The following is a 25,406-nucleotide window of genomic DNA, read 5'->3' as shown; positions in this document are numbered from 1 at the left end:
TATCCATTTTAACCTCAATTCTTCATTAGCAGGGAAAGAGAACACACTCACTTTTGGTCCGTTTAAATAGATGCCTTTACAATTTGGCACACTGCGCTTATGAGGCATTATGCCTTTTACTACCACCAAGTAAATAACATAAATTCACAACACTAGTCAAAAACTACACTTGTTCACACATCCAACAAAATAACATTCAAAACACGCTGCCAGCTGTTTACAGTTGTTTTGCTAGGTCTTCTCTAAAGGTGATGTTGGGCAAGCCTTATATACAATTCGTACACCTTTCATTTTCATTTCATTTCATTCATTTATTTCAATTAATTCCAACGAGCCTGCAGGCTCATACATAGGAATTGTACAGGACATTACATACTGGCGGGCACTTACACATCAAAATATAGTTTGTGTATATAAGATAATTAGTAAATGGTTGAACATATAAACACATACAATGTATAAAATATGTGCATCGTCAATATGAGGATTACAGAGAATTATTTCTGACTGTATTTACATTTACGTAACATGAAAGTTGCAAAGGTACAAGAATGGATTATGGAGTATTTTCATTTACATAAGAGTTGCTGAAGTACAAGAATAGATTTCAGATTATTTACAATTACATAACACAAAAGTTGCAGACGTACAGGAATTGATTACAGAGTATTTACAGTATATATACATAACACAGAGTTGCAGAGGTACAAGAACAGATTACAGAGTATTTACATTTACATAACATAAAAGCTGTAGAGGTACAAGAATAGTTCCGGACAGTTTGCAAGATTGTTTGGGAGAATGCCTTAAATGACATCTGATATTTTGATTTAAACAGCACTGTACCTTTCCCAAAAATAATGCTTGACTCTTTGTTTGAATTTTGCCAAAGTTGGTGCTGTTTTTATCTCCACAGGGATGTTATTAAATAACTGGATCGCAGAGAACTTCAAGCTGTTTATACCATATTTATAAGAACAAACATTGTATAAGGCAAAGTCATTCGCATGCCTAGTACTGTATGGATGGTTGTCAGAATTCAGAGTATATGTAGTGTTGTGTTGTATAAATTTATGTTTTATTTTATACATGAGTACAGCTGTATTGAATTCTGCACTCATGCTTAGGGGTCTTACATGATCTTTGCCTTTAATAGCACTATCGTCCGACTCGTTGACTGAATGGTCAGCGTACTGGCCTTCGGTTCAGAGGGTTCCGGGTTCGATTCCCGGCCGGGTCGGGGATTTCAACCTTCATTGGTTAATTGCAGTGGCCCGGGGGGCTGGGTGTCAGTGCTGTCCCCAACATCCCTGCAACTCACACACCACACACAACACTATCCTCCACCACAATAGCACGCAGTTACCTACACATGGCAGATGCCGCTCACCCTCATCGGAGGGTCTGCCTTACAAGGGCTGCACTCGGCTAGAAATAGCCACACGAAATTATTATCGCACTATTTGGTTTGGTTTCGAAGTGACGGGTATGTTGTTTTATAAGATGCGTATTAGCCGGTAGTACCGTACAGCATATTCCGTTATTTGTTACTTCTGTAAAATATTCTTCACTGAGGTATTGCGATTTTTATCATTTTACGCTGTGTCCACAAGCTCTAACATATTGTCGGTAATGTTCAAGTCTCAGGCATTTACTTTTGCCAAACTTATAGATCTCAATTGAGAACTGTAAGAAGTAAATACTAATCTTTCTCACTTTCAGGTTTCTACATGTTTCGAGCTACCTCTATTTTTCCTTTTTTTAAATTATATTTTTACTTAAGCATTAATAATTTATACCTATAGTTGTATATGGACAGGAAGAGGCTCATTAACAGTAGCCGGGAAACTGGAACTGTACAGTGATGATGATGATGATGATGATGATGATGGTGATGGTGATGAAGATGACCTATATAACTAGCTTTCTTTTTCAAAAATCCTAGCCTCAGCGTTACAATTGCCTGTAAGTCTTTTCCTCTCGTGTTGTATCAGTGCATAATATGTATCTCAGAGATATCTGAATTTAATGGTATGGATAATTTTTCAGAAGTGCTACGCACATGAAAAATTAAGGATGGTGATTTTAGAAAGAACTTATAAGATTTAGTGTATAGACGATTTTTTTTTTTTTTTTTTTACATGTAGGCTGCAAAAGATGGTAGTAGGGCTCGGAATCTTGCAAGTTGTTCCGTTTAGGATATCTGTAAGATTATCGGAATGTGTACAATTCTTGGCATGTCAGTGTATCATATCATTACCCCACAACAGCTATATCCAGTATTTATTCCTCATGTTTTATCTTAACAGTAGCCTGCCTCTCGTTCGTGAGATATATCCTGATATTTATCGGCGTGTTAAGGAACTTCTTCAGGACCGTGCGAGTTGGCTGCGTGGTTAGGGGCGAATTGCGGTGAGTTCGCATGGTTCAAATGCCACCACCGGCATCCGTGAAAATTGTTTTTCGTGGTTTACCATTTTCTCATTAAGCAAATGATGGCACAAGTAAAACCAATGATATATTAATGGAATAGCCATTGAAGGCCAGAATGAGTAAACGTGGCACACTTGGGAAGTGTCCCCTACGTTGACATATACAAAATACATTTGATCATAGTTTCCTGAAAAGATATGTTTATACAGAAATCTGTTCCCTGGCAATCAACGCAATAAAGCCCATATTACATGTGTTCATTGTCAGTGCAGTTTGTATAATTCTACAGTAAAATATCATTGACTAACAAACACTGCCATTGAACGAAATTATTTAGGTGAGGCACCACTTGAGGTACTGAACACAGACAAGTTCCGTACCACCTGCGGAACAATAAAAACTGCCCCCCTTCAAGGGGCGTTTTGTTAAGCACCCCTCGTTTCTGTCATTAGACAAAGACAAAGAAGAAAGGTTGGTAGCATTGTTCAATGAAATGAGCTGATAGTGTTGCATACATTTTTGTCTTCCGTTGAACAGATTCTTCTTCATTTCCCGTTTCCAGTCTTGTGGTTTGAGTTGTGAATCAAGGACCTTTTGTGTTTTCTACCTCTCCACCACTCTCTTCCTTCCTCCAATATATCTTCTTTCTTGTACTCCTCTCTTCTCTGTACTCTCCTTCACGGTGACCATTCCCCTCTTTCTGGGAATTCCCTGTTGTCTTTCTCCTATTATTTTCTCTCAAAATTCTCTCTTTGGAACACTATCCTCTTCCATTCTCATCATGTGTCAATACCATTTCAGGTCACTGGTCTCTACCTGTCCTGCAGTTTAGGAATTCCAATTCTCTCCCTGATTTCTATGTTTTTGTTTTTATCCCTTCATGTCTTCCCAATTCATCCCGTAAGGAATTTCACCTTGGCTGCTTGGATTGTGCTTTTATCATGTTTTGTTGCTGTCGCATGTATCAAAATTGGAGTGTAACACATTGGTAAAACTTGTTCAGTTCTCTTTCCAATTTCTCTGTTTATTTTCCCATCATCACCGGGCTTAGTGATTCAGACGGTCGAGGCTTTCGCCTTCTAGCCCCAACTTGGCAAATTTGAACGTGGCTTAGTATGTAGGTATTTCTAGGTGCAAATATATATCAAACTCATGAGGTATATTTACTGGGACATAAGAATTCCTGTGGGACTAAATTCTGGCAACCTGGTGTCTCCAAAATATGTAAAAATAGTAGTTAGTGGGATGTAAAACAAATAGCTATTACTATATATATTATTTTCTCATCTTCTGCAAGTAAACTCCGCAAATACTTGAATCTTTTTACAACTTCTAATGGTCTTCCATTTACTTCAATATTCTCCCTTACTTCTCTTTTAACTCTCATCACCACTGCTATCGTACACTTCTCTGCACTTATTTTATTCCATATTCCTCTACCTCCTGATTCAATACAGTAATTTGTTCTTGTACTTCCATTTCATCTTCTCCCCATATTACATTGTCATCTGCATGAGGTAAGGTCTTTGTCTTTTTGCTTCCCCTTTTTTGTTGTATACTCTTGTGGATTTCATCAATGACTGTAATGTAGAGTAGTCACAATAATACACGTCCTTGCTGAAGTTCTGTTTCTACATTGAACCAATTTCTTTATCCTATAATAGTTTTCATACTACTTGCTCATTTTCCTTATATGGCTTTGATAATTGTTCTGCTCTGCGTGCCTTCAGTTTTTATCGATGCATCCAAGACCAGTTGGTGTGGTACACTGCCATATGCCTTCTCAATATCTGTAAATATCATCACTAAATCCTGCCTGAACTCCAATCATTTCTCGGTTGTGTTCCTAAGATTCAGCAGATGGAAAAACATTTAGTGTGGAGTATGACAACGTATGGGAGTGAAACATGGATACCAGCTGGTGCTGAGGAAAACAGTGTTGAAGCCTTTGGAATGTGGTGTTATCAGAACGTGTTAAAGATCACATGAATAGAACATGTCTCAAATAAAGAGATAGTTAATCAGCTTGATGAGAGGAGAATGGTTTGTGAGAATTTGATTCTAAGAAGGAAAAGATTGATAGAACAAATCTCAAGGCACGGGGAAGTGTTCAGTGAGTTTCAGTTAGTTACCTTGAATTATTAAATTGAAAACTCATCTTGCTGTGGTTTCATTTCTATGCAAAACTATATGATTGCGATATCATCAGTCACATTAAATTAGATATTCTATGGAAGTGATCACTGTATTGACATCGTAGGTTCATTTCAGTGTTGACGTTTAACTAATAAGATAGGGTTTGAGGGATGTTCCAGCATTCAACACATTGTAAAATATCTTAAATTATAAGATGACCAGTTTTGACTCCCTTGGAGTAATCATCATTCTTGTTGAAAATCAAAACAAGTGGACTTTGATAACAATCATCATAATAAAAAATTGTGTACCTAAAGGTGATTGCATGGAAGCACATCAATGGGTTGCAAGACATTACCTTGAAATGTAATGTAGGCTACACATGGCAAGCAGCATTTGGGACTTTAAAAGTTCTTCGTTTTGGCTTAAACTGTCTTGTGTTCATGGAACACGGAACACTGGAAACACATGCATAGGTTGAAAATATATACAAACATAACACAAACACTTATAATGATATGATCCTGGCTCTCTAAGACTGTTCTTGGATTTGACAGCCCTGTTTCTATCCGAAAAACCTGGATGAAATGCACACATATTGAAACAAAATGTACAAAGGCATAGTTCTGGTCTAGACTGTTACACGTTCTTGTATGCGGAACTCTGGAAACTTATGCCCTGGTTGAAATCACACACATACGGTATGAGACACAATGCCAGTTGTTTCATATTGTTGAGTTTTTAGCTGTGATCACGATATTGATAATCATGTAATATCAGATGCTTGTTGCTAAGTCTGTCAACAAATAACCTAGACAATAATGACAACAAAATGATAATATATTTTCCTGGCCTGTTTTTCAGATAAAGTCGTTGGAAGTAATCAACAATCCCAGTTCCTTCTAACTACAGTGGTCTGCCAAATTAATATACTCTCAGGTAGGTATTCCATTTTTAACGACGTCTGTATATTGTTCAAGGAAAGTGGAGAGAGATCAACACGAGTTAGTTTTAAGTAACTAACTTCTATCTCAAACAAATATATTATCATACTTGATGCTGCACCATGGCACTAGGTAAATCTGATGCAGCTATCGCATAGAATCTGAAAATTAATACTTAAGACTGGCCAACAAGTTCTCTTGACTTGAACCCAATAGAAAACATGTAGATGGCACAGGAGAAAGAAATTAAGAAAGAAGGAGTTATTAGCAACTTAGAATATGCTCATATAAAGAGCAAATGAGGACTGGAAAATCCAAGAAACTGACAAGAAAATGTATTTCAAGATACTGCAACTGTGGCTGACGTCGGTGTGAAGAAAATTGATGATTATCGAATTGTTTTTTCTAGGAAAATTTTTATAAACCACGAAAAATGTGCATCCAATAAAGGAAGCGTAATTTTTAACCATTCCGTATATACTATATACTCCAAAAACATAAAATACATCATTATCCTTGTGAGTGTAATAATTTGGCAGACAACTGTACTTCACTTGCAGTGTGAAATGGACCTGGAAACAAAGATCAAAGTGGAACCAGCATGGCTCGAAGGAACAGGAAATGCTTCACTTGTAAGTCTCATTTCAGATAACTTAATAGAGATCAGAATTTAACCCTTAGTAGCTTAATAAGTTTGGCAGGGGCAAAATTTACTATGTGCTTACTCAATACTAACACTAGCAGTCACCACTTGCAGCATGAGCATTTGGGCGTGGTTTGTCTCTGTTCTGTTCCTTTATCTGGAAATACATGACAGCGCACTACACAAGGCTGCCAACACCTGGGAACTACAAACAACACTATTGATTGACATATTTGGGTCTGCCTAGTGACAAAATCATTCTTCACAGGTGAGTAAAAGGGTTCTGGTGGCATAAGTCCCCAGATTAAGGCCACAGAATGGCCAGTTGGCCTCTAGCATTTACTAGGGAGACAGCAGTGCATTCTATGCCTCTGTGGCTCAAACGGTAGAGTGTCGGCCTCTGACTGCCGAGCTCCGTGGTTCAAATTCCGGTCACTCCATGTGAGATTTGTGCTGGACAAAGCGGAGGTGGGACTAAAAAGGGTATACAACATAATGCAAGATTAGAAATGTTAGAACATATATCCATCGAATATAATATACCCTGTTGACTATAAGCATATAAACATAATGTATATACCACTCTAAAAAAGGTCTCCGGGTACTCCAGTTTTTCCTGTCATCTCTCATTCCTGCAAGTCTTTCCAATATCATTTCATCTCTCAGTCATTAATCATTGCCCCAGAAGAGTGCGACAAGCTGCGAAAGCGGGCATAATTCCTATCCTTGCCACAAGATTGGGGCTTCTTTCATTCCATGCCTGAGCTGGTCACTGACTGGAAAACAGGTTGGAGGTTTTCATTTTCACAGCACTGCATTTTATGTTTGATAGTGGTAAAAAACTGAATGAATGTTTTGTGTTTGATAGTGAAGGAGTCCTTTTTATGTCCAGCTAGTGAGAAAGTGTCTCAAAATCAAGGCATTGGTGCCTTTCATGTGCTAAGTACACACTGATTGACTGTCTATTATTTTTTCATTACTGTTGTTCATTATTGATGTGGCTTTCAGAAGGTTGTGTGGTGGTCTTTATTCTGCATGGTTTGCTAATGGTATCTTTGTGGGATTGACATAATTACCTATCATGTCAGCCAATTGCAATGCTACTAGCTGCTAAGCTGATGGACAATGGTGGATGCTAGACTTAATTAGGTTATGGCTGATAGGTTCCTGGTTGTCATAGTGAACATATTTTTCCTCCAGAAGACATTCCAGGTAAAATTTTCATCATTTAAACTTTTATACAATGTTACTAATGTTGGGTGAGCACATAGAAAAATATTGTCACAGTGTAGCATGTCTAAAGCAAACATTACATTGAAGGCGGAGATGCCGTCAAAGATTTTGGAGAAGAAGTGAGATATTTTCATCATCTTTTCTTGCTCTGTCTGTTGCTACTCTAAACACAGTCCATTGTGATCTTCTGAGTGTGTGACTTTCAGTTCAGTGCCCCTTCATCTGACAGCTCAGTGCATAAAGTGATGACATGCTAATTTCATGTTGGCAAGTGTGACTTGGGTTCAGTCTAGAGTTATTTGAAGAAGCTGAATTATCACAGCACATGTCTTTAGTTATACTGACTTCCTGCACATCATTCTGCCACCTCCTATAAAGATATCAAAATTATGTTAGAGAAATGTGTGCCAGTATCGGAAACAACTTTTTTCTTCATGAATGTGCAGTGTTATTCCAAATGATACATTGAATGTGAAAAGACCTATACCTTTTAAAGACTCTCATATAATAAGAAATGAAAACTCTCCGAATGTTCATTGCCTCTTCCTTTCATCACATCCTAGTAGGTCATGAAGGAGGCCCTGAAACAGCAGATGCACTTGGTAACATTGCTGGCTGAGCACTGATGATGTTCTCATCTCCACAGTTCTTCACAGAACACTACGTTACATCCTTGTGTTTGTAAAACATTTAATTTGTAGTTGCTTTGAGTGTGGCCCACATCACATCATTCCCTGGAATATGACTGATAAGCCTGTTTCTTTCATGGTGTTTTTTTTTTTTTTTCATTTTTAAACTTGGAAGCTTTGAATTGTGTTGATTAAAATGGTGGAACTGTCTCAAGGCATTATGTAGCACTTTTTAGCTTGGCAAAACCAGAGTAGAGAATGTATTTCAGATATTTCAAGGTATTTTAATCTGTCCATGAACAAATTCTATACTGAGTATGTAGGATTTATATCTCTCACTACATGTCAACAGTTTTAACACTTTTAAGTGGTTCAAACAACCTCTAATATTATTTTGATATGATTGGACATATAAAAACAGTTCATATGATTTAGTGTTTATGTCTGTTGCTCTTTACTTCCAAAATTCTGTGCAAGATGGCTCAAATTCCATCTCTCGTAGGATGAAATATATCTTCTGGTATGCCTAGAAAGCTTTTCTCAGTTTATATTTGGTAATATTCTTGTCCATTCCATGACATTAGGTGTGAGCAAGGATAGTAACACCAATCTCAATACAGCCTTTAGTTTTAAGAATTGTCTCCTGATAGAAACCTTCCGTAAATGTTAGCAAGAAAATGAAAATAACTGTGAAACTGGCAGGTAATGAATTACCATGCTCTTTTGTTGGTGACTGTATTTGTAAAAGTGTGTTATGTGCTTACCTAATATATCTGCTTTTCCACAGGAAAATATTGAACATGGAACACAAATTATTACCCTGAAAAAGGAAGAAAAATCAGAATTAACACAGCCAGGGCCAACAGAGGATTGTTCATTTGAGGTGATGTACATAATTTGATAAGCCGTTGTCATGTAATGAAAATGGTTAGAATGTAGCTCAATATCAATGGTTTACCCCTCATTTAGATGTATGTTATTAATAGTACTATGAATTTTTTTTAATTTTTTATGAGATTGACTGTTTACTTGCCTAATTTTCATATTTCGCTCAAGTTGTTCCAAGATCTTGCATTAGGTATGACGTAGCAGATGGGATGGCTCCAAAGACCTCTAATGCATGTCATTTTGGAACTGGCATTATTGCTACTAATACTTTTGACTGCGTAAATATCTTCAAATACAAATTTGCTATAAGATACATTCTTTTATTACTGTCGAGAAAAAATATTGGGATGCGCAAATTATGCAAGGGCGTTAATTATGCTAAAAAGTACGGTAGATAGGTAAGAATTGTCGGAAGGGTTATTATTTGACTATGTTGAGAGGACATATTTGTTGCAAGAGTGGTCAGTTCATTGTAGGTGAAGCAACAAGTACCCATCACAGTTATGAGGTGATATTTCAGACTCTTGACAGCTGTTTCCCAGATTCCACCAAAGTGTAACGCTGCAGGAGGGATGAAGTGCCATGTCAGTCCCATGCCTGCAGTTACAGTGAAGTGTTGTTTTTAATGAGGGTTGCCTTGCGGAAATGCCTTGATTTCTTCAGCTGCTCCGAAGAAATTCTTGCCATTATCCTTGTAAATGTTCAGGGGTTGATTTCTACGAGAATGAAGTCGACGAAGAGCAGGGAGAAATGTAATAGTGGTCAGATCTGGTATCGTGTCTATGCAGACGGCCTTGGTAGCTAGGCAGTGTGGGCTTGGTCGACCTCACTACATTTTTTATGGGCATTGGTCCGGAATAGTCTATTCCAGTGTTAAGGAATGGGTGTGTTGGGGTTGCGTGCACCCTTGTTGTATTTCACATTAATTGTACAGAAGTGTCAGCATTCCACTTGCAACACTTGTGATGTGGCTTCTTTACCGTCCGTTTTTCTGATGGGATGTCTCCTTGAATTAGAGATGTGTTTAAGGGTGGAGTGTCAGGATGAAGTAGTCGAAGGTATTCTGCCATGTATATTAACTTATATTACCTTTGTTAGGTGATGGTATGGATGCAGATAGATGCGGTGGTTTGACTCCACTAGAATTTGGGCATTGTTCAGTCCTCTGCTGACATAAAGATTGCCTTCTTAATCTGTGATTGGGTTTATAGTCTTAATATAAGTTGATAGCTTCCTACACAGCATTAACGCAAAATTTGTGTCGGAGTTCAAATTCAATATGAACTGTGAAACTTAATTTCACTCCATGGGTTGTTTTCAACAATGTGAGGCAAGTCGCAAACAATAAGCAACTACATTTTGTACTTTGTTTAATCTCGAAACTTTTGTTATGAATAGATCATCATCTGCGAGATAAATGTAAACATCACACTTTGATTTTGGCCAGCCCAAGGCATCTTGGTTCAACCATTTTGGGACCGTGCCAAAAAAGTGAATTGTTGAAGATTATGTTCATTTTTAGTCGTTTGGACACTAAGTCAGAGGGTTTGTCCTCATTTTGTGGCGTACCATCAATCGAACACCACGACAGCAAAACAATTTGAGAGCACAACACAGGAAGCATCAGTGTCAATTGTGAGCACAACAACAACAAAGTTCAACGGTTATCCTAGTGCGAACATCACAGCATCTTCTGACGGATGCTACAAAGCACAAGATAGGACTGGAAGCGATGGAATATCTGGGCAGGTACCAATCCGAAATGACTGCAACTGAGGACTGGATCTTACACAGTACCAGAAATAGAACAATTACCAGAAATAACAACATATGCCATAGTTTAAAGATCAAAGTTGAATGTAATAATAACAGTGGGAGGATAAATAAAAGATATAAAAAAATTAAAATATCTAGAATTTAAAATAAGTAATATATAGAAAGATTTTAAATTAGGAGGAAATCATCTCAGATATCAGACTTAAAATGGCATACCGCAGACGTAATTTAGATATCAGTTACAATAAGAGAAATTCAGATGTGTTGGAAACCACAGAAATGATGATTAATGCATGTTTACACTTTCAGTATCTTCTGAGCTTGGTATTGAAATTTGTAGAATTATGAGCAGTCTTCATATTTACAGGAGCTATATTCATGTCATGTGCAGAATATACGATACCACTCATGTATACAATTTCCGGGTAGGGGTGTCCCTATATTTTACCCAATTAAATTACATTGCCTTAGTGAAGAATTTATTCAGAGCAAACCTTGTCACATACTTGGTTTTTACGAGAAAGGAACTTCAGTGAATACATAAGGTTATCTTCAAGCGAATAAAAATATAAAACATGCACAAGGGGAGAACCGAGAAAAAAATAGTATAATGCAAATAGATAAATTAAGGATAAACAAGGTGAAAATAGGAATTGATGCAATGTAATTTAAAATAACAGAAACAAAATTAACTTCAACCAGAAAGCAGAAAATTTGATACTTAAAAATCCAACAAAATTAAGTAAAATCGTTACCATGACCATGTTTTGATACTTTAAATACACCAACACAAGCATAGATCATAACGAAGGTAGCAGGTCACAGAATTCAGTAATCACCACCACCAACAACAATACAATGGTAAGACAGGCATTGTATGTATGTTGGGTATTCAGCCTGAAGGCTGGTTTGATCCTCTGCAGCTCAGCAAACAGCTGTCATAAATAGCCTAGGCGTCACTGAAGAGCGTACTAGGGAAATGAGAAGTGAGGTAGTTTCCCGTTGCTTTCCTCACCGAGCCAGGCGTTGCTATTACTATCAGTCTGCCAAGCCCACTGAAATGCATGCACCAACCGACCCTATGAGCGATATTTTCACACCATTCATAACAGGGACTGGCTGCATAAGGAATGGTATTACTAGCATCACTCATACCTCTGTCACTTTCATATCGTCAAAGCCAAGGATGAGACTGAGACAGGTCAATGAAAGTAACAAATTTGATATAGCCCTTACCAGAAGACATAGTGCACTGTAAACACTACATCTCGCCAGTAAAGGCATAGGCAGGCATTATCTAATCATAAGGCAACATCTCACAATAATGAAAATAGTGGTGTCAGGCGAAGGAAATAATGAGGTGAAACTGGATCGTAAATAGCCCAAGAGAAATAAAATAAACTTTAATATAAATGGCAAGGCATATTACCAAATAAATCTACAAATATAAACTCAATTCGTTATCAACTTCGGAACAGAATTACAGTGATTCAAGTATTACATTAGCAGACAATTAGTAGGAACCCCTAGGTGGTCAACCTCATGAATAGACCACTCAGTTTCAAAAATAATATTGAGCTTTGAATATTACACTGCTGATAACTTTAAATGAAGAGTATCCAATTCTTCAAAATAAGTTTTATACTGCCACATAAGAACAGTCATGAGCCAATTATTATGACAGCATGTCATGCCATTCATGGATTAATTGGCCCTAATAACAAATTTCAGATAATTAAGTTGGAGATACCTTCAGTGGACATGTTGCATTTAACACTAGTTAATTATTTCGGCACAAAATATTCACATCTTGAAGTAAGTTAATGGCACTGTATATCGAATGCCCTTTCAGAATCAAACACTTGACACATCTTGTTGTAAAACAAAGGTATCAGTAAGTTTACTTTATATCTGAGATTTTTAAATTCACCTCAAACTTAGCTTTATGTCACTCAATAAGTTGAAGTCATTACTGTGTTGGTGAGTGTGGGCAAGTCTCAGAACTTTGGTGTTGGCAGGATTTTAATGAGATCGTTGTATTGTTACTAAGGTGCAATGTCCCTCTGATTATGTGTTTTTGCCAGTAAAATAGTGTCTTCACAATGTATTCTTTAAATAATAGGTTGTATTAACATACATAAATGTTCATTAATTTCTTGTGTTGTGAGTTTTCACCCATCTTCATATTTATTTCTAAAATAAAATACTGTTCAATATTTGACTTTCGTTTTATAATATCGAAAGGTCATTTGATAACTCAGGATCATTTAACGTGAGAAATGTCATTATTCCGTATTAAACTAAGAATTACAAATAAATAAAGTTTTGGTATTTCCACCTATTCAATACAAAATTTAATGTTGTTATTCAACTACAACATTTACAGAATTATACAGGACTAGTTTCGACACATAATGGCGTCATCCTCAGCTGTTATTGAAAAATAGGCACACATACAATTCATAATATGACTTAAAGTAATGTTGTGGAAAAACTATTTAAAACTGTTTTGAAGATATTAACACATTATACCGCTGATTAGGAACTTACTGCTCAACAATTTAGTAGAAGTAGATGATGGCATTACCAAATCTATTATTTTGGAACAAACAACCAGGGTATTACAGGGAGGCCCATTAAGTCTATTATTATTCATCATTGCGACAGCAGACATAGTAGATTTGGTAAACCAGGAATGCGTCAAACTATTATTGTACGCTGATGATATGGTCTTAACTTCAATGTCAGAGAAGGAACTCCAGGAATCATTCAACCAAATAGTAGGCTGGATAAAGAAAAATGAGCTCAAACTGAATGTAGAAAAAACAGTTTCCATGACGTTTAGAAGAGGGGGGCCTCATGGAATCTTCTATTATGATGACCAAGAACTTAAGTCCGTAAAGCATTTTAAATACTTGGGTGCAATTTTTCAAACCCAAGGTAATGTTTTCACCCTCCATCTCATGGACCGTCTAAATGCACCTATGAAAGCAATATCTGACATTAAGCACCTGAGAAACTTGTCTTTAGAAACGTCCATAAAACTCTTTCATCTAAAAATCAGCCCTATAGCTACATATGGCTTGGAAAACATTTGGGAACACTTGAGTATGAAACAGTTAGATAAAATCGAGAAGTTGAAGGCAATCTACTTGAAACAGGCCCTGTGCCGCTCCAAATATTCTCCTTCCCAGCTCGTGTATGAGCTATCCAGAGAGGGATTTTATGTGGAAGAGCTAAGGTTACAGTTGTTACTTCCAGCAACAACACCCTATATACATCTGCTTCGAGACCTACGATGGAAGAAGGCTGCCATCTGGGAAGATTTCTGCTCTACCGATTCCATGCTAAATCGCGAGTGGGTTCAAGGTGGATATGAACTGCGACACCTGCTGACAAGGTTCTTCGTTCATGGGTTCCATTATAAACTGTGTAATATAAAGCGTTATCATGAACCAGGTTTGAACTGTGTATGTTTAAGATGTGGTGCACACTGTACTAGGTACCATGTTTTAAATTGTAAACAGCGATCAGAATCACTGGTGAAATTTTGCAATGATGATTAATGTTTTATATAGTAATTCTTTGCACATTGTGCGCGTTAAATAAATTATTATTAAAAGCATTTATAACAAGTAAAGAACTTGCAAGTCAGTTATATGTTAAAAGAGTTCATTAAGGTCTCCTTGTTATATGTCTCAAGTATTATTACAATATTATAAGTCCACCTGTTCAATACAATACAATACAATATGATCCACTATTTCATATGGTCAAATATTTTTTTTTAAATACATAATACATAAAAGTCAAAGGTACATGTTTCACCCTCCTTACGGGCATCATCGGCCTATATCAATCTTAAAAATAATACATATACTTATAAATTATAGGTTAAAATGTTGAAAAATGGTTTCGTAAAACATTATACAATAACATCTAAAACAACGATAATGCACCAAAGTATGTTAAAAGAGAGTGAAATTAACAGTTTTGAAGATTAAAACGTGATTAAACATGAAATTTTGAGAGTCTAAAACTAAAATGGATCCATATTTTTATAATATCATTAAGACTGTGATGGCCTTGAGTATAAACACAATCATCAAAGGGGGATGTTTCTTCAATTCCCAAGTTGAATCCAAGGTGGTAAAATCACTGTCAGTTATTTAAAACGGAAGTGTGAATGTAATAAACAAGTTTAAAATGTATATGTTTGGGATATCTGAAAGTCGAGAAGAAAATGGAACTTCTGTAGAGGCGTTGCTTGTGATAAAACTTATGTCAAAGCTAGCGGAGTTTGGAAATTATGGTAGTCGAATGGATCTAAAAGATAGTCAAGTTGATATTATAATTCCGTTGAAACATTTGTTGGAAGAAATGTTCAGGATTTTCTGAAACAAAATGTAGAAGAAAGTTGGTTAATAATACCGTACTGTACAAGAGACTTCCCGTACATCAAAGATGGCTAATGCGGTACTTACTCGTACGAAGCGTATTAAGTACGTCAGGTTGTTACAGCAACGCTAGCTTGACTGGGTTTTCGACTTCTAGTATTATAACGGTGTGGCTGAGGCAGTGAAGGACATGGAGGGGGGGTTAATGGTGGGTGGATCCTTGCGCGCATGCGTTGTTATTGGCGGGCTGTTAGGAGCAAGATGGGCGGGCCTATCATTTGACGAGGTGGTGGAAGCTTTAGAACAAGAAATTCTAAAAGTTGGCAGGATTGTATTATGTTTTGAATTCACCATGCCTAATAACTTTGGAGTTAGCTCATATAAAGGATTTTTTGTTTCCGTGATATCATTAAGATTATGGTCTTTGTTATAGGCTTGGTCTAAAAAGATGTAAAGATTTTCTAATTCATTCATAAGTTTTCCTTTGCCTATGCATTTTAGAATAGTGAGATCTTTATCAATTGATGTAAACTGATGTCCTGTTTCACTCATGTGTGAGCTCATCGCTGAATATTTGTTGTGCTTTAAGGCATTATAATGCTCCATATATCTCGTATGAAAGCTGCGCCCAGTCTGTCCAACATAACTAAATCCACACTGAGCACAAGTGAGTCTGTAAATACCAGATCTCGAAAAACGGCTGTTTTTATAATTGACTTTATTATGATTAAAAAATATACTTTGATTTGTATTGACTGTTCTGAAAGCAATATTAGTGTCGTATTTCTTCAGTGTGTTGGCGATCTGGTGGATGGCTGGGTTATTGTATGTAAACGTAGCGAAACTCGTTTTTTTTTTTTTTTTTTTTTTAGGTTTATCCGGAATGAGATTCGTGGATAGTTTATATTTAACTTTACTGATTAACTGGTTAATCATTTCAACCTTGAACCCATTAAGCTTGGCCAAGTTCCTTATGTAGTTTAATTCTATTTTTAAGTTGTTAGGGGATAGTGGGATTTTTAAGGCTCTGTGTATTAAATTATAGAATGACGCTTGTTTTTGAGATTTAGGATGTAAAGAGGAATTATTTATGGTTATAGGAGACTGTGTGGGTTTTCTGTAGATTTGAAAATCGAAAGTATTATTGGCGCGCGTGATCGTTATATCTAAAAAAATTTAAGGACTGTTTAACTTCATCTTCTTTAGTGAATTTTACATTAGGATCAATTTTATTTAAAATCTCTAAAACTTCGTCGCTGTTAGTAACATTTTTGTCAATAACTACAAAAGTGTCGTCAACAAATCTCAGCCATAAACATATACCTTTTATATGTTCTTTAATTTTCGTGTATTCTATTGAGTCCATGTAAATATCAGCCAAGATGCCGGACAAAGGGTCACCCATGGCTAAGCCAGTCTGTTGATAAATCTTACCATTAAAGGAGAAAAAGTTGTTATTCAATACAAAATTCAGGATCTTCATAAATTCATCAATTTCCAGCTTACTCAGGCTGCTATGTTTTGAAATATTGTCATAGATAATTTTGACTGTTTCTTTAGTAGGTATATTTGGGTACATGTTTATGGCATCATAGGAACACATTATATGGTTAGGTTGTAAGTCAAATTTACTTAAAATATCGCAAAATTTGATTGAATTCTTTAAAGGAATTTTATTATTAAACTTATAATGTTATTTGAGAAAACCTTGGATATATTTGGAAACTTTATAGGTAGGGCTATTACGGCAGTTAATAATCGGACGTACGGGAATGTTGTTTTTATGGATTTTAGGTAGGGCTCTGGCTATTGAAATGCTGGGGTTCATGTTGATCAGTCTCTGTTGTTCCTGTTCATTGAGAAGGAATGTGGAGTTCTTAATTAGAGATTTTAAATTACGTTGTATTCTTACGATAGGATCTTTGCTAACTATTGTATAAATCTTATCCTTAAAAAATTCTTCAGTTTTATTTATGTAATGGTCCTTATCCATTAACAGCATAGACCCTCCCTTGTCAGCTATTGTGACTATGATGTTGTTGTCTTCTATTTTCGTTCTCAAATTACATAGTAAAGATTTTTGATTAGAGTCGGATTTAGCATTAAGTTCTTTAGCTAGTGTAGGTAATTTCTTTTTTATGTCAAATCTAATGTCATTTTGAACTTCAAAGGGGAGTTTAGAGATATTAACTTCTACCTCAGCCACTGTGGTAATAATATCTAAGTCCTTTTTTTCACTAGGCCAGTTATACTTTGGACCTTTATTCAGGAGTTCCGTTTCTGTTCCAGAGAACTGCACGTTGGTTAAATTAACTGTTACCGTATTTTTTGTGGTAGTTATGCGTGAAAGAAGGTGCGGGTGTGAACGGGTCTCAAACTACGAATGTAAAATTAATTTAAAATTTAACCAGGTTATATTTTCTTTTCAAAAACAAAGAAATAACAAGCATGGCAGGTACAAAGTAGCAAGTCAAAGGGTAGTTACAATATTTACAGGACTTGGGCTTCGAGCCCTGAAAACACAATGCTTGGGCAATCAGCCCAATTTTACCCCCAAACACAAGTTTCAACAGAGGGGCAGAAAACCCCATTCATGCCTAGGAGCCCTTGCTCCAAATTACACTGAAAAGCCTCCACGAGGCGTACAACAATCAATTTTTAAAAGAGCCACTCGCTCTCAAATTTAAGCCTCTCCCAGGCCACACCAAACTCCACCTTCAAGTTGTCCTCAACGGACATAAACACAGGGGTAAAATACCCAATCTACGGAGGTCTATTAAATGAAAAGAAGGTTAATTAAATGACCTCTAAGGTAACAATTTGAGAGGAGGCGAACTTGCACTCCTAATACACTTTGATTAAGACCTACTTGGCACTAGGCCGTAAATACAAGGGCTAATCCCATACTAAAGAGGTGACTTAAGAAGAGAACAATTTGTTTTACGTTAACGAAGAATAGGTTGAGAAAAATAAGTTCACCTCAAAACAATATGAGTGGGAGCTCGAGAGGGTTAGCACTCTCTATCCCAGTATGTAGCTTTAAAAGAGAATATATGAAAAGAGTAGTTACATTTAGGAAAAGGTTACATGGTGGAACGCTTAGAACCCGCCCCGAGAGTTAAACTGCTGAGCTAGCCAAGAAAGAAGTTATTAATTGGCCATTACCTTGTTGCTGGCCGCTGCCGAGGAAAGAGGCGCTTCCCGCCCCCTGCTATGTACTTAATACTCTGAAAGATGGAACAGAAGTGGCCCGGAGACCCTAAAATCAGCAGTTTATATCCTCTCGCGGAAGGTTCCAGGTGTTAGGGGAATGAAAACACCCTCCCACAAACTTTTTATTGGGTAGGATACAGCAACATATTCAAGTTGGGGGAAGATACCTATGATTGGTCAGAAATTAATAACAGAAATTCGGGATTGGTTAAATGCAAAACAAGGGGAAAGAGAGGGGTATACAGCCAACTTAAACAATAACAGAAAGAAATTTAACAAAGAACAAACTTTTGAAATAAAATTTTCTCCAAAGAACAGTTATTTTTCTTCGCACTAGGGTGCACTATTGTAGTTCTTCAGTAGTGTCCTCTAGAAGAGAAAGTTCACACTTCTTACTTCAAGCAAAACAAAAACACATCAAAAATGACACAGTTCAAAAACTCAAAATTTTCCACGTGGTGACATCTTCTGAGAAGGTAGAGAATTAATAGCGTAGATAAAGTTCAGACTTCCTCCAGCAGAGGAGTTTCGACTGGCGCAAATTTTAAATTAGCGGCGTGGAGGTGTACCGCCCGGTACAGACCTCCCCCCCCCCAAAAGTTCCTCCAGGGGTTACACATGAAATCGGTTTGAGACAAGGTCCAAGTTATGATGTGGATATGAAGATTAATTGCGGAAGCATTTATAAGATTTCTTAATTTGGTTCGATTCAGTTTCAAAATTTTGTTGTTGCAGGTGAAGTAAAGTCTTTATATTTGTAGAAGTTGAATTTTTGAAGATAAACTTTTAATACTTAGAGGTGAAGAAAAATTTTGCAATTGCCACCAAATATTGCTGTTGAATTCCCAAGTGTAGTCATTGCTTATTGTAACTGTCCATGTAGTTGATGTTGATTAAGTTGAATGGCCAGACCGGCCGTTGCAGCTTGCGTCCAAAGGGAGGCCGCTCGGACCCCTCAAGTACCCTGAGATACCGCTCGCCCGCACTATGAGGGGAGCAGAGGTGTTGAAACACGCCGCGCCCGCAGTGAAGATATACAGGCTGCGGGCAAGTAGCAGGTCGTGCGCCGCACATCAGCCTTGGCCGGGAGGAGAGCTCCGGCTCGCCGTGCACATGTCGTCCTCGCTGGAGAAGAGGGGGCCCGTCCTCTGCCCCAGTTGCTGCACGGCGCCGCGCGGCTGCGGGGGCACTGAAACATTAAAGCTAGGCGGCAGAATTGTGTTGGACCATCATCTTTTTGAGGGCACAGGCTTGGTGAAGAGGTTGAGGGGTCAGCGGCGTGCAGGTTTCCATGGCATTAAATGCAATTAAGCCACAGTGTATATAGCAGGAGACGGGAGCGTGGTAATGGCCATGGTAAGGACAGAATGGCAGTTTAACGGATCGGGGAAGGTTTTACAAAAAGCATACCTATAAGACAAACTATTATAGAAGGGGCAGAAAGCCTTAAAAGTAAAACTCAAGAAAAAATATAACCTTGATATTCCTTTCAAAATAATATGAAGCAAGTTAACACAGAAATTACACCGGTTTCACCTGGGACTGGTGAACCCTAAATATCCTCTCGGTGGCTGGATTACTTAATAGCAACGTAACCGGCGTAAGAAAATCGAGAATGATACAAGGCCCATGAAATCTGGGGGCAAGCTTGCCCGCGGGAACAAAGTTCTTGACCATCACCTGGTCACCTACCTTCAAAGTGGTGGGTCTCCGTCCACGATCATACCTTTCCCTAACCTTTTCATGAGATACCTTAAGATTGGCTTTAGCCTTCTTCCAAAGATCTTTAATGTTGTCCGGATCTATTGTCTCGGGTAGAATGTCACTCAGAGGTTAGAGAGCGGCGTGTTGGGAACAAACTTGAACATCAAAGAGGCTGGAGTAAATTTATGTGATTCATGAACCGCCGAATTCAAAGCAAAAGCTAACCAATGCAGGGACGTGTCCCACCTGGAATGATCTTCATGATGATAGGCAATAAGTGCGGACCTGAGATTACGATTAACCCGTTCAGCCAGAGATGGTTGAGGGTAATAAGCAGAAGTAGTTACATGGGAGATGGACAGGTCAAAGCAGAATTTACGAAATAAATTAGATGTAAACGCCTTAGCATTATCAGATACAATATATTGGCACGGACCAAAAGAAGCAAAAATAGAATTTAAGCAAGTAATGGTAGACTGAGCGGTAGCCAGCTTAGTCGGAAATAACCAGGAAAATCTTGTAAAACCATCTACACATACAAAGATGAATTTGTTGGCATTTCCCTTCGACTGGGGGAAGGGTCCTACATAATCAATATACAGGCGTTCCATGGGGCGCGACGCTTGATGCGAAGACAAAAGGCCTACCTTGGTGGACATGGTGGGTTTACTGAGCAAACAAGATTTACAAGCTTTTACAAGTTCACGGATTTCACCGTCCATACCTTTCCAGATGAACATTTCACGAATCTTTTCACGAGTTTTAAATATTCCCAGATGCCCCCCCAATGGGGTCTCATGATAGTATTTGAAGATCATAGGCACAAGGACAGCTGGAACGACAACCTTCATCATCTTGTCATGCCTCGAAGGGCAACATAAAACACCATTCCTCAGAACATAAGGGACGACATGTTCCCCAGAAGAAAGGGTTTCCATTATCGGAGCCAGCGTCGGATCTTCACGTTGGTATTTCTCAATATCCCTAAAAAGCATGGGAGCATCTGTTAAGATGGCATTAACACCAGATAGTATGGACTCGGGAGGTGATGAACTGTCGACCGGTTCATGGTTCTCAACGTCGTTTGAAAACATACGGCTGAGTCCATCAGCGACAATGTTTTCGGTACCTCTGATATGTCTAACATCAAACTGGAAGGCAGAAATACGGATGGCCCAGCGGGCTATACGACCAGTACGACGCGGCCTACCTAAGACCCAGCTTAAGGCTTGATTATCTGTCTCCAGGTCGAATTTAACATGTTCCAGATAGAGACGGAACTTCTCTAAGGCGAATAAGACTGCCAAACCTTCGAGCTCATAGATGGAATACTTGGCTTCTTGAGCCGACAAAGTCCTGGATGCATAGGCGATGGGTCGCCTCCCTAGTTCAGTCTCTTGAAGAAGGACTGCTGCTACTGCTGACGACGACGCGTCGGTTTGGACGATGAATTTCTTCGAGAAATCAGGCATAGCAAGTACAGGGGCATTACAGAGAGCTAATTTAAGATCTTCAAAAGCGGCTTGTTGAGAAGGTCCCCACTCGAATTTGATGCCTTTCCTACGAAGAAGGTTTAAGGGCGCCGCTCTATTAGCGAAGTTAGGAATAAACTTCCTGAAGAAATTCACCATACCAATGAACCTGGCGATACCTTTAATGTCCTTGGGAGGTTTAAAATCACGGATGGCCTGTGTTCTAGAATGATCGACTGCTACACCATCAGGTGACACAATATGCCCTAGGAATGACATAGAGGGCTTAGCAAAGGCGACCTTGGACAACTTGACAGTTAACCCAGCCTTACGAAGGTGATCGAGAACTTCTCGCAGATGATCTAGATGTTCTTCGAAAGTCTCTGAAAATACGACGACATCATCCAAGTAGTGATATAAGTACTCAAATTTGATGTCGGAGAAGACCCTATCTAGTAGCCTAGTGAGTACAGCTGCGCCCGTGGGGAGCCCGAAAGGCATGCGGTTGTATTCGTATAAGTTCCAGTCCGTGGCAAACGCTGTAAGATATTTAGACTCTTCGGCAAGGGGAATTTGATTATAGGCCTGATTCAAGTCCCGGATAGTAAAGAACTTGGCCTTACGAAACCATGAAAAACAAGAATGAAGGTCAGGAAGGGGCACAGATTGCAACACCACCTTCCGATTGAGAGCCCTATAATCAATGACAGGCCTGAAGCCTCCTTGGGGTTTCGGAACTAGAAAAATAGGCGAAGAATACGCCGACTTAGAGGGCCTAATAATACCATCCTTCAACATCTGATCGATAATTTCTTTCAGAGCCTTCATTTTAGGTGGAGATAGCCTATACGGTGGAAAACGGACAGGAATCGAATCCGTGACCTCAATTTTGTATTCTATCAGGTCAGTAACACCAAGAGTATCAGAAAACACCTCTGGAAATGACTGACACAGCTTACGAATACTATCAGCCTGCTCCTCAGGTAGATGTCTAAGGTCTAACAACATCTCATCCTGGGTGGGCGAAATAGAAGAACATGATGCAGAATTACACTTTAACAAGGGAATTTTACATTTGGACGCAAATTTGAATGTGCACGACTTACTCTGAAGATCGAGCACAAGACCAGTGTGAGAAATGAAGTCCGCTCCCAGTATGATGGGGCAAGACAAGTGCTTAGCCACAAACAGTTTGGTTTTCCATGTAAATTTAAAAATACGAATTTTGACCAGTAAGGAACCTAGAATTTCTAATGGGGATGAATTAGCCGAAACATATTGAATAGGAGAGGAGACATAATCAGGTAGTTTACAAACCGATTTCAATTTAGAATACCATTCAGCCGAAATAATCGAACAAACACTGCCCGAATCTAAGAGAGCTGTTATGGGCTCGTTATTTAACTCAATCTTAAGAAAAGGAACAGGTGCGGGGGAATCCGCCGCAATTCTAAGACAATCTTTGGGGCATTCAAAAGGTGAATTTGAAGACTGATCGTTCTCTGAATTTACAACCTGTTTACTAGGGGCTGAGTCTCGGGAAGATGGATTAGTCGACTCAGCCGAAGCCACTAGTCACTTTTTATTATTGGCATAGGTGGAATTTGCACCAGAAGTTGAGCAGGAGGGGGTGCTATTCGAATTTGGGCAATTCTTGGCGATATGTGAGAAAGCCCCGCATTTAAAACAGCCTTGTGCTGAACCAGCTCCGTTATTTGCCCTACTAGACTTGATCAGTGGACACTTATTGCGCAGATGGTCAGGCGACCCACAAGCATAGCATTTACGGGGTGTGACTGGTCAGCGAGGTGGAGGCCGAGTATTACTAAAAGAAGGCGGGGGTTCTTTCGCTACACGCAATGAATCTGCGTATCTAACTCCTTCCGCTGAGACGGCCAATGCTTCAAGTTCCGAGAAAGTTTGCGGGCACGCCGCGAAGCACAAATATGACCTATAGGATGGTGAAATACCTTCCACAATAGCTTGTACAATCTGATCCTCAGGGAAATGAAGAGCAAACACCCTAGTATAGAATTTAATATCTTGTATGAAATCAGCCAAGTTCTCATCCAAGCGCTGTACACGATAATAGTACTTCTGAATAAGGGAGGACCTGGCCCTAGCCGGGATGAAGTTAGCTAGCAAGTGGGCATGGAAATCCTCAATAGATGACTGTTCGGCTATGGCTCTTACTATTTTGTCAGAGAGAATACCAATAGCATAAGGATAGATAATTTGCAAAATTTGACATGGAGAAAGAGAAAACACAAGGGCATGATCCTGAAATTCAACTAAGAATCTTAAAAAGGAAATTACTTCACTGGTGGTATTAACCGAAAACTTAGAGATACCTCTGAGCAACATTGCCAATGGATGAGGCAAGCTGCTGAACCCGGGTGACATAGTAGGTAAAGGTTTCAATGGCAAGGAAGTTAATTCCGAACGGATGTTACTCAACGATGCACGGCGTTCAGATTCGTTGTCCAATGGGGCAGAGATAGTTTGAGCAGCAACGGTTATCCTATTGACTTCTCCCTTATGAGACTCTTCCTCGCTACCTACATTCGCTGTGGTGGGTAGATCGCTTTTGGGAGGAACCTCCCCTGTTAACAATTGAGTGACCTTGCTAGATAATTCAGACATATTTTCAAGGAGCGTACTAGCTTCCTTCTTCTGAACGTCATTCAACTTTAGAGACAACAGATCGTTAACTCTATTGGAAAAATGAAACAGCCTAGCTTGCACACGCTTAATTTGATTAGGAGAAGGATCATTTTCATCAAAAAAACTAACTACAGAAGCTAGCCCAGTAATATTCTCCGTGATCGTGGAAAGAGAGTCGTCAATTTCTTTCTCTCCCAAATTGGGGATGGAAATGGGCAAATCTAAGGACTCTCTAAGCTTGTTTGTGTCTACTGCAACCGTGCCTCCAGATTGCACATTTCTAATCGTTAACTCATATATCAACTCCTCTTTGCGCAAATAGTTAAGATGGAGAACATCGCGAGGTCCGGGCATGATGACAGAACAATTTTGGAAAACTCAAAAGAAATTCCAGCAACTGAGAAAATTGTTAGAGTTCGGAACAAAACAATGTTTAGCCGTCAAAAGGGGCTAAATTGAGACCCATTCAACCACGCTCTGCTACCACTTGTTACCGTATTTTTTGTGGTAGTTATGCGTGAAAGAAGGTGCGGGTGTGAACGGGTCTCAAACTACGAATGTAAAATTAATTTAAAATTTAACCAGGTTATATTTTCTTTTCAAAAACAAAGAAATAACAAGCATGGCAGGTACAAAGTAGCAAGTCAAAGGGTAGTTACAATATTTACAGGACTTGGGCTTCGAGCCCTGAAAACACAATGCTTGGGCAATCAGCCCAATTTTTCCCCCAAACACAAGTTTCAACAGAGGGGCAGAAAACCCCATTCATGCCTAGGAGCCCTTGCTCCAAATTACACTGAAAAGCCTCCACGAGGCATAAAACACTCAATTTTTAAAAGAGCCACTCGCTCTCAAATTTAAGCCTCTTCCAGGCCACACCAAACTCCACCTTCAAGTTGTCCTCAACGGACATAAACACAGGGGTAAAATACCCAATCTATGGAGGTCTATTAAATGAAAAGAAGGTTAATTAAATGACCTCTAAGGTAAAAATTTGAGAGGAGGCGAACTTGCACTCCTAATACACTTTGATTAAGACCTACTTGGCACTAGGCCGTAAATACAAGGGCTAATCCCATACTAAAGAGGTGACTTAAGAAGAGAACAATTTGTTTTACGTTAACGAAGAATAGGTTGAGAAAAATAAGTTCACCTCAAAACAATATGAGTGGGAGCTCGAGAGGGTTAGCACTCTCTATCCCAGTATGTAGCTTTAAAAGAGAATATATGAAAGGAGTAGTTACATTTAGGAAAAGGTTACATGGTGGAACGCT

The 25,406-nt window shown here is 38.5% G+C and overlaps 1 protein-coding gene across 4 annotated transcripts in view; it reads left to right on the top strand.

The window, feature by feature from the left end:
* Positions 1–1,513: 1,513 nt before the first annotated feature.
* The window catches only part of LOC136875111 (zinc finger protein 501), a 106,486-nt gene continuing 82,593 nt past the window's right edge, over positions 1,514–25,406 (top strand). For 2 of the 4 annotated variants that reach the window (XM_067148841.2, XM_068227994.1), the window contains exons 1-3: positions 1,514–1,629; positions 5,434–6,145; positions 8,806–8,901. In XM_067148841.2, coding sequence (XP_067004942.2) covers positions 6,080–6,145; positions 8,806–8,901 — 162 coding nt within the window. In that variant the 5' untranslated portion in view covers positions 1,514–1,629; positions 5,434–6,079. The remainder of the gene's footprint in view (positions 1,630–5,433; positions 6,146–8,805; positions 8,902–25,406) is intronic. The other 2 variants (XM_067148840.2, XM_068227995.1) reach the window with 2 other exon arrangements.

Source organism: Anabrus simplex, chromosome 5 (assembly GCF_040414725.1).
Source record: "Anabrus simplex isolate iqAnaSimp1 chromosome 5, ASM4041472v1, whole genome shotgun sequence".
In the NCBI taxonomy this organism is placed as follows: Eukaryota; Metazoa; Arthropoda; class Insecta; order Orthoptera; family Tettigoniidae; genus Anabrus; species Anabrus simplex.
Note: the sequence above shows the minus strand (reverse complement) of the source record. Positions and strands in the feature narration are given on the sequence as shown.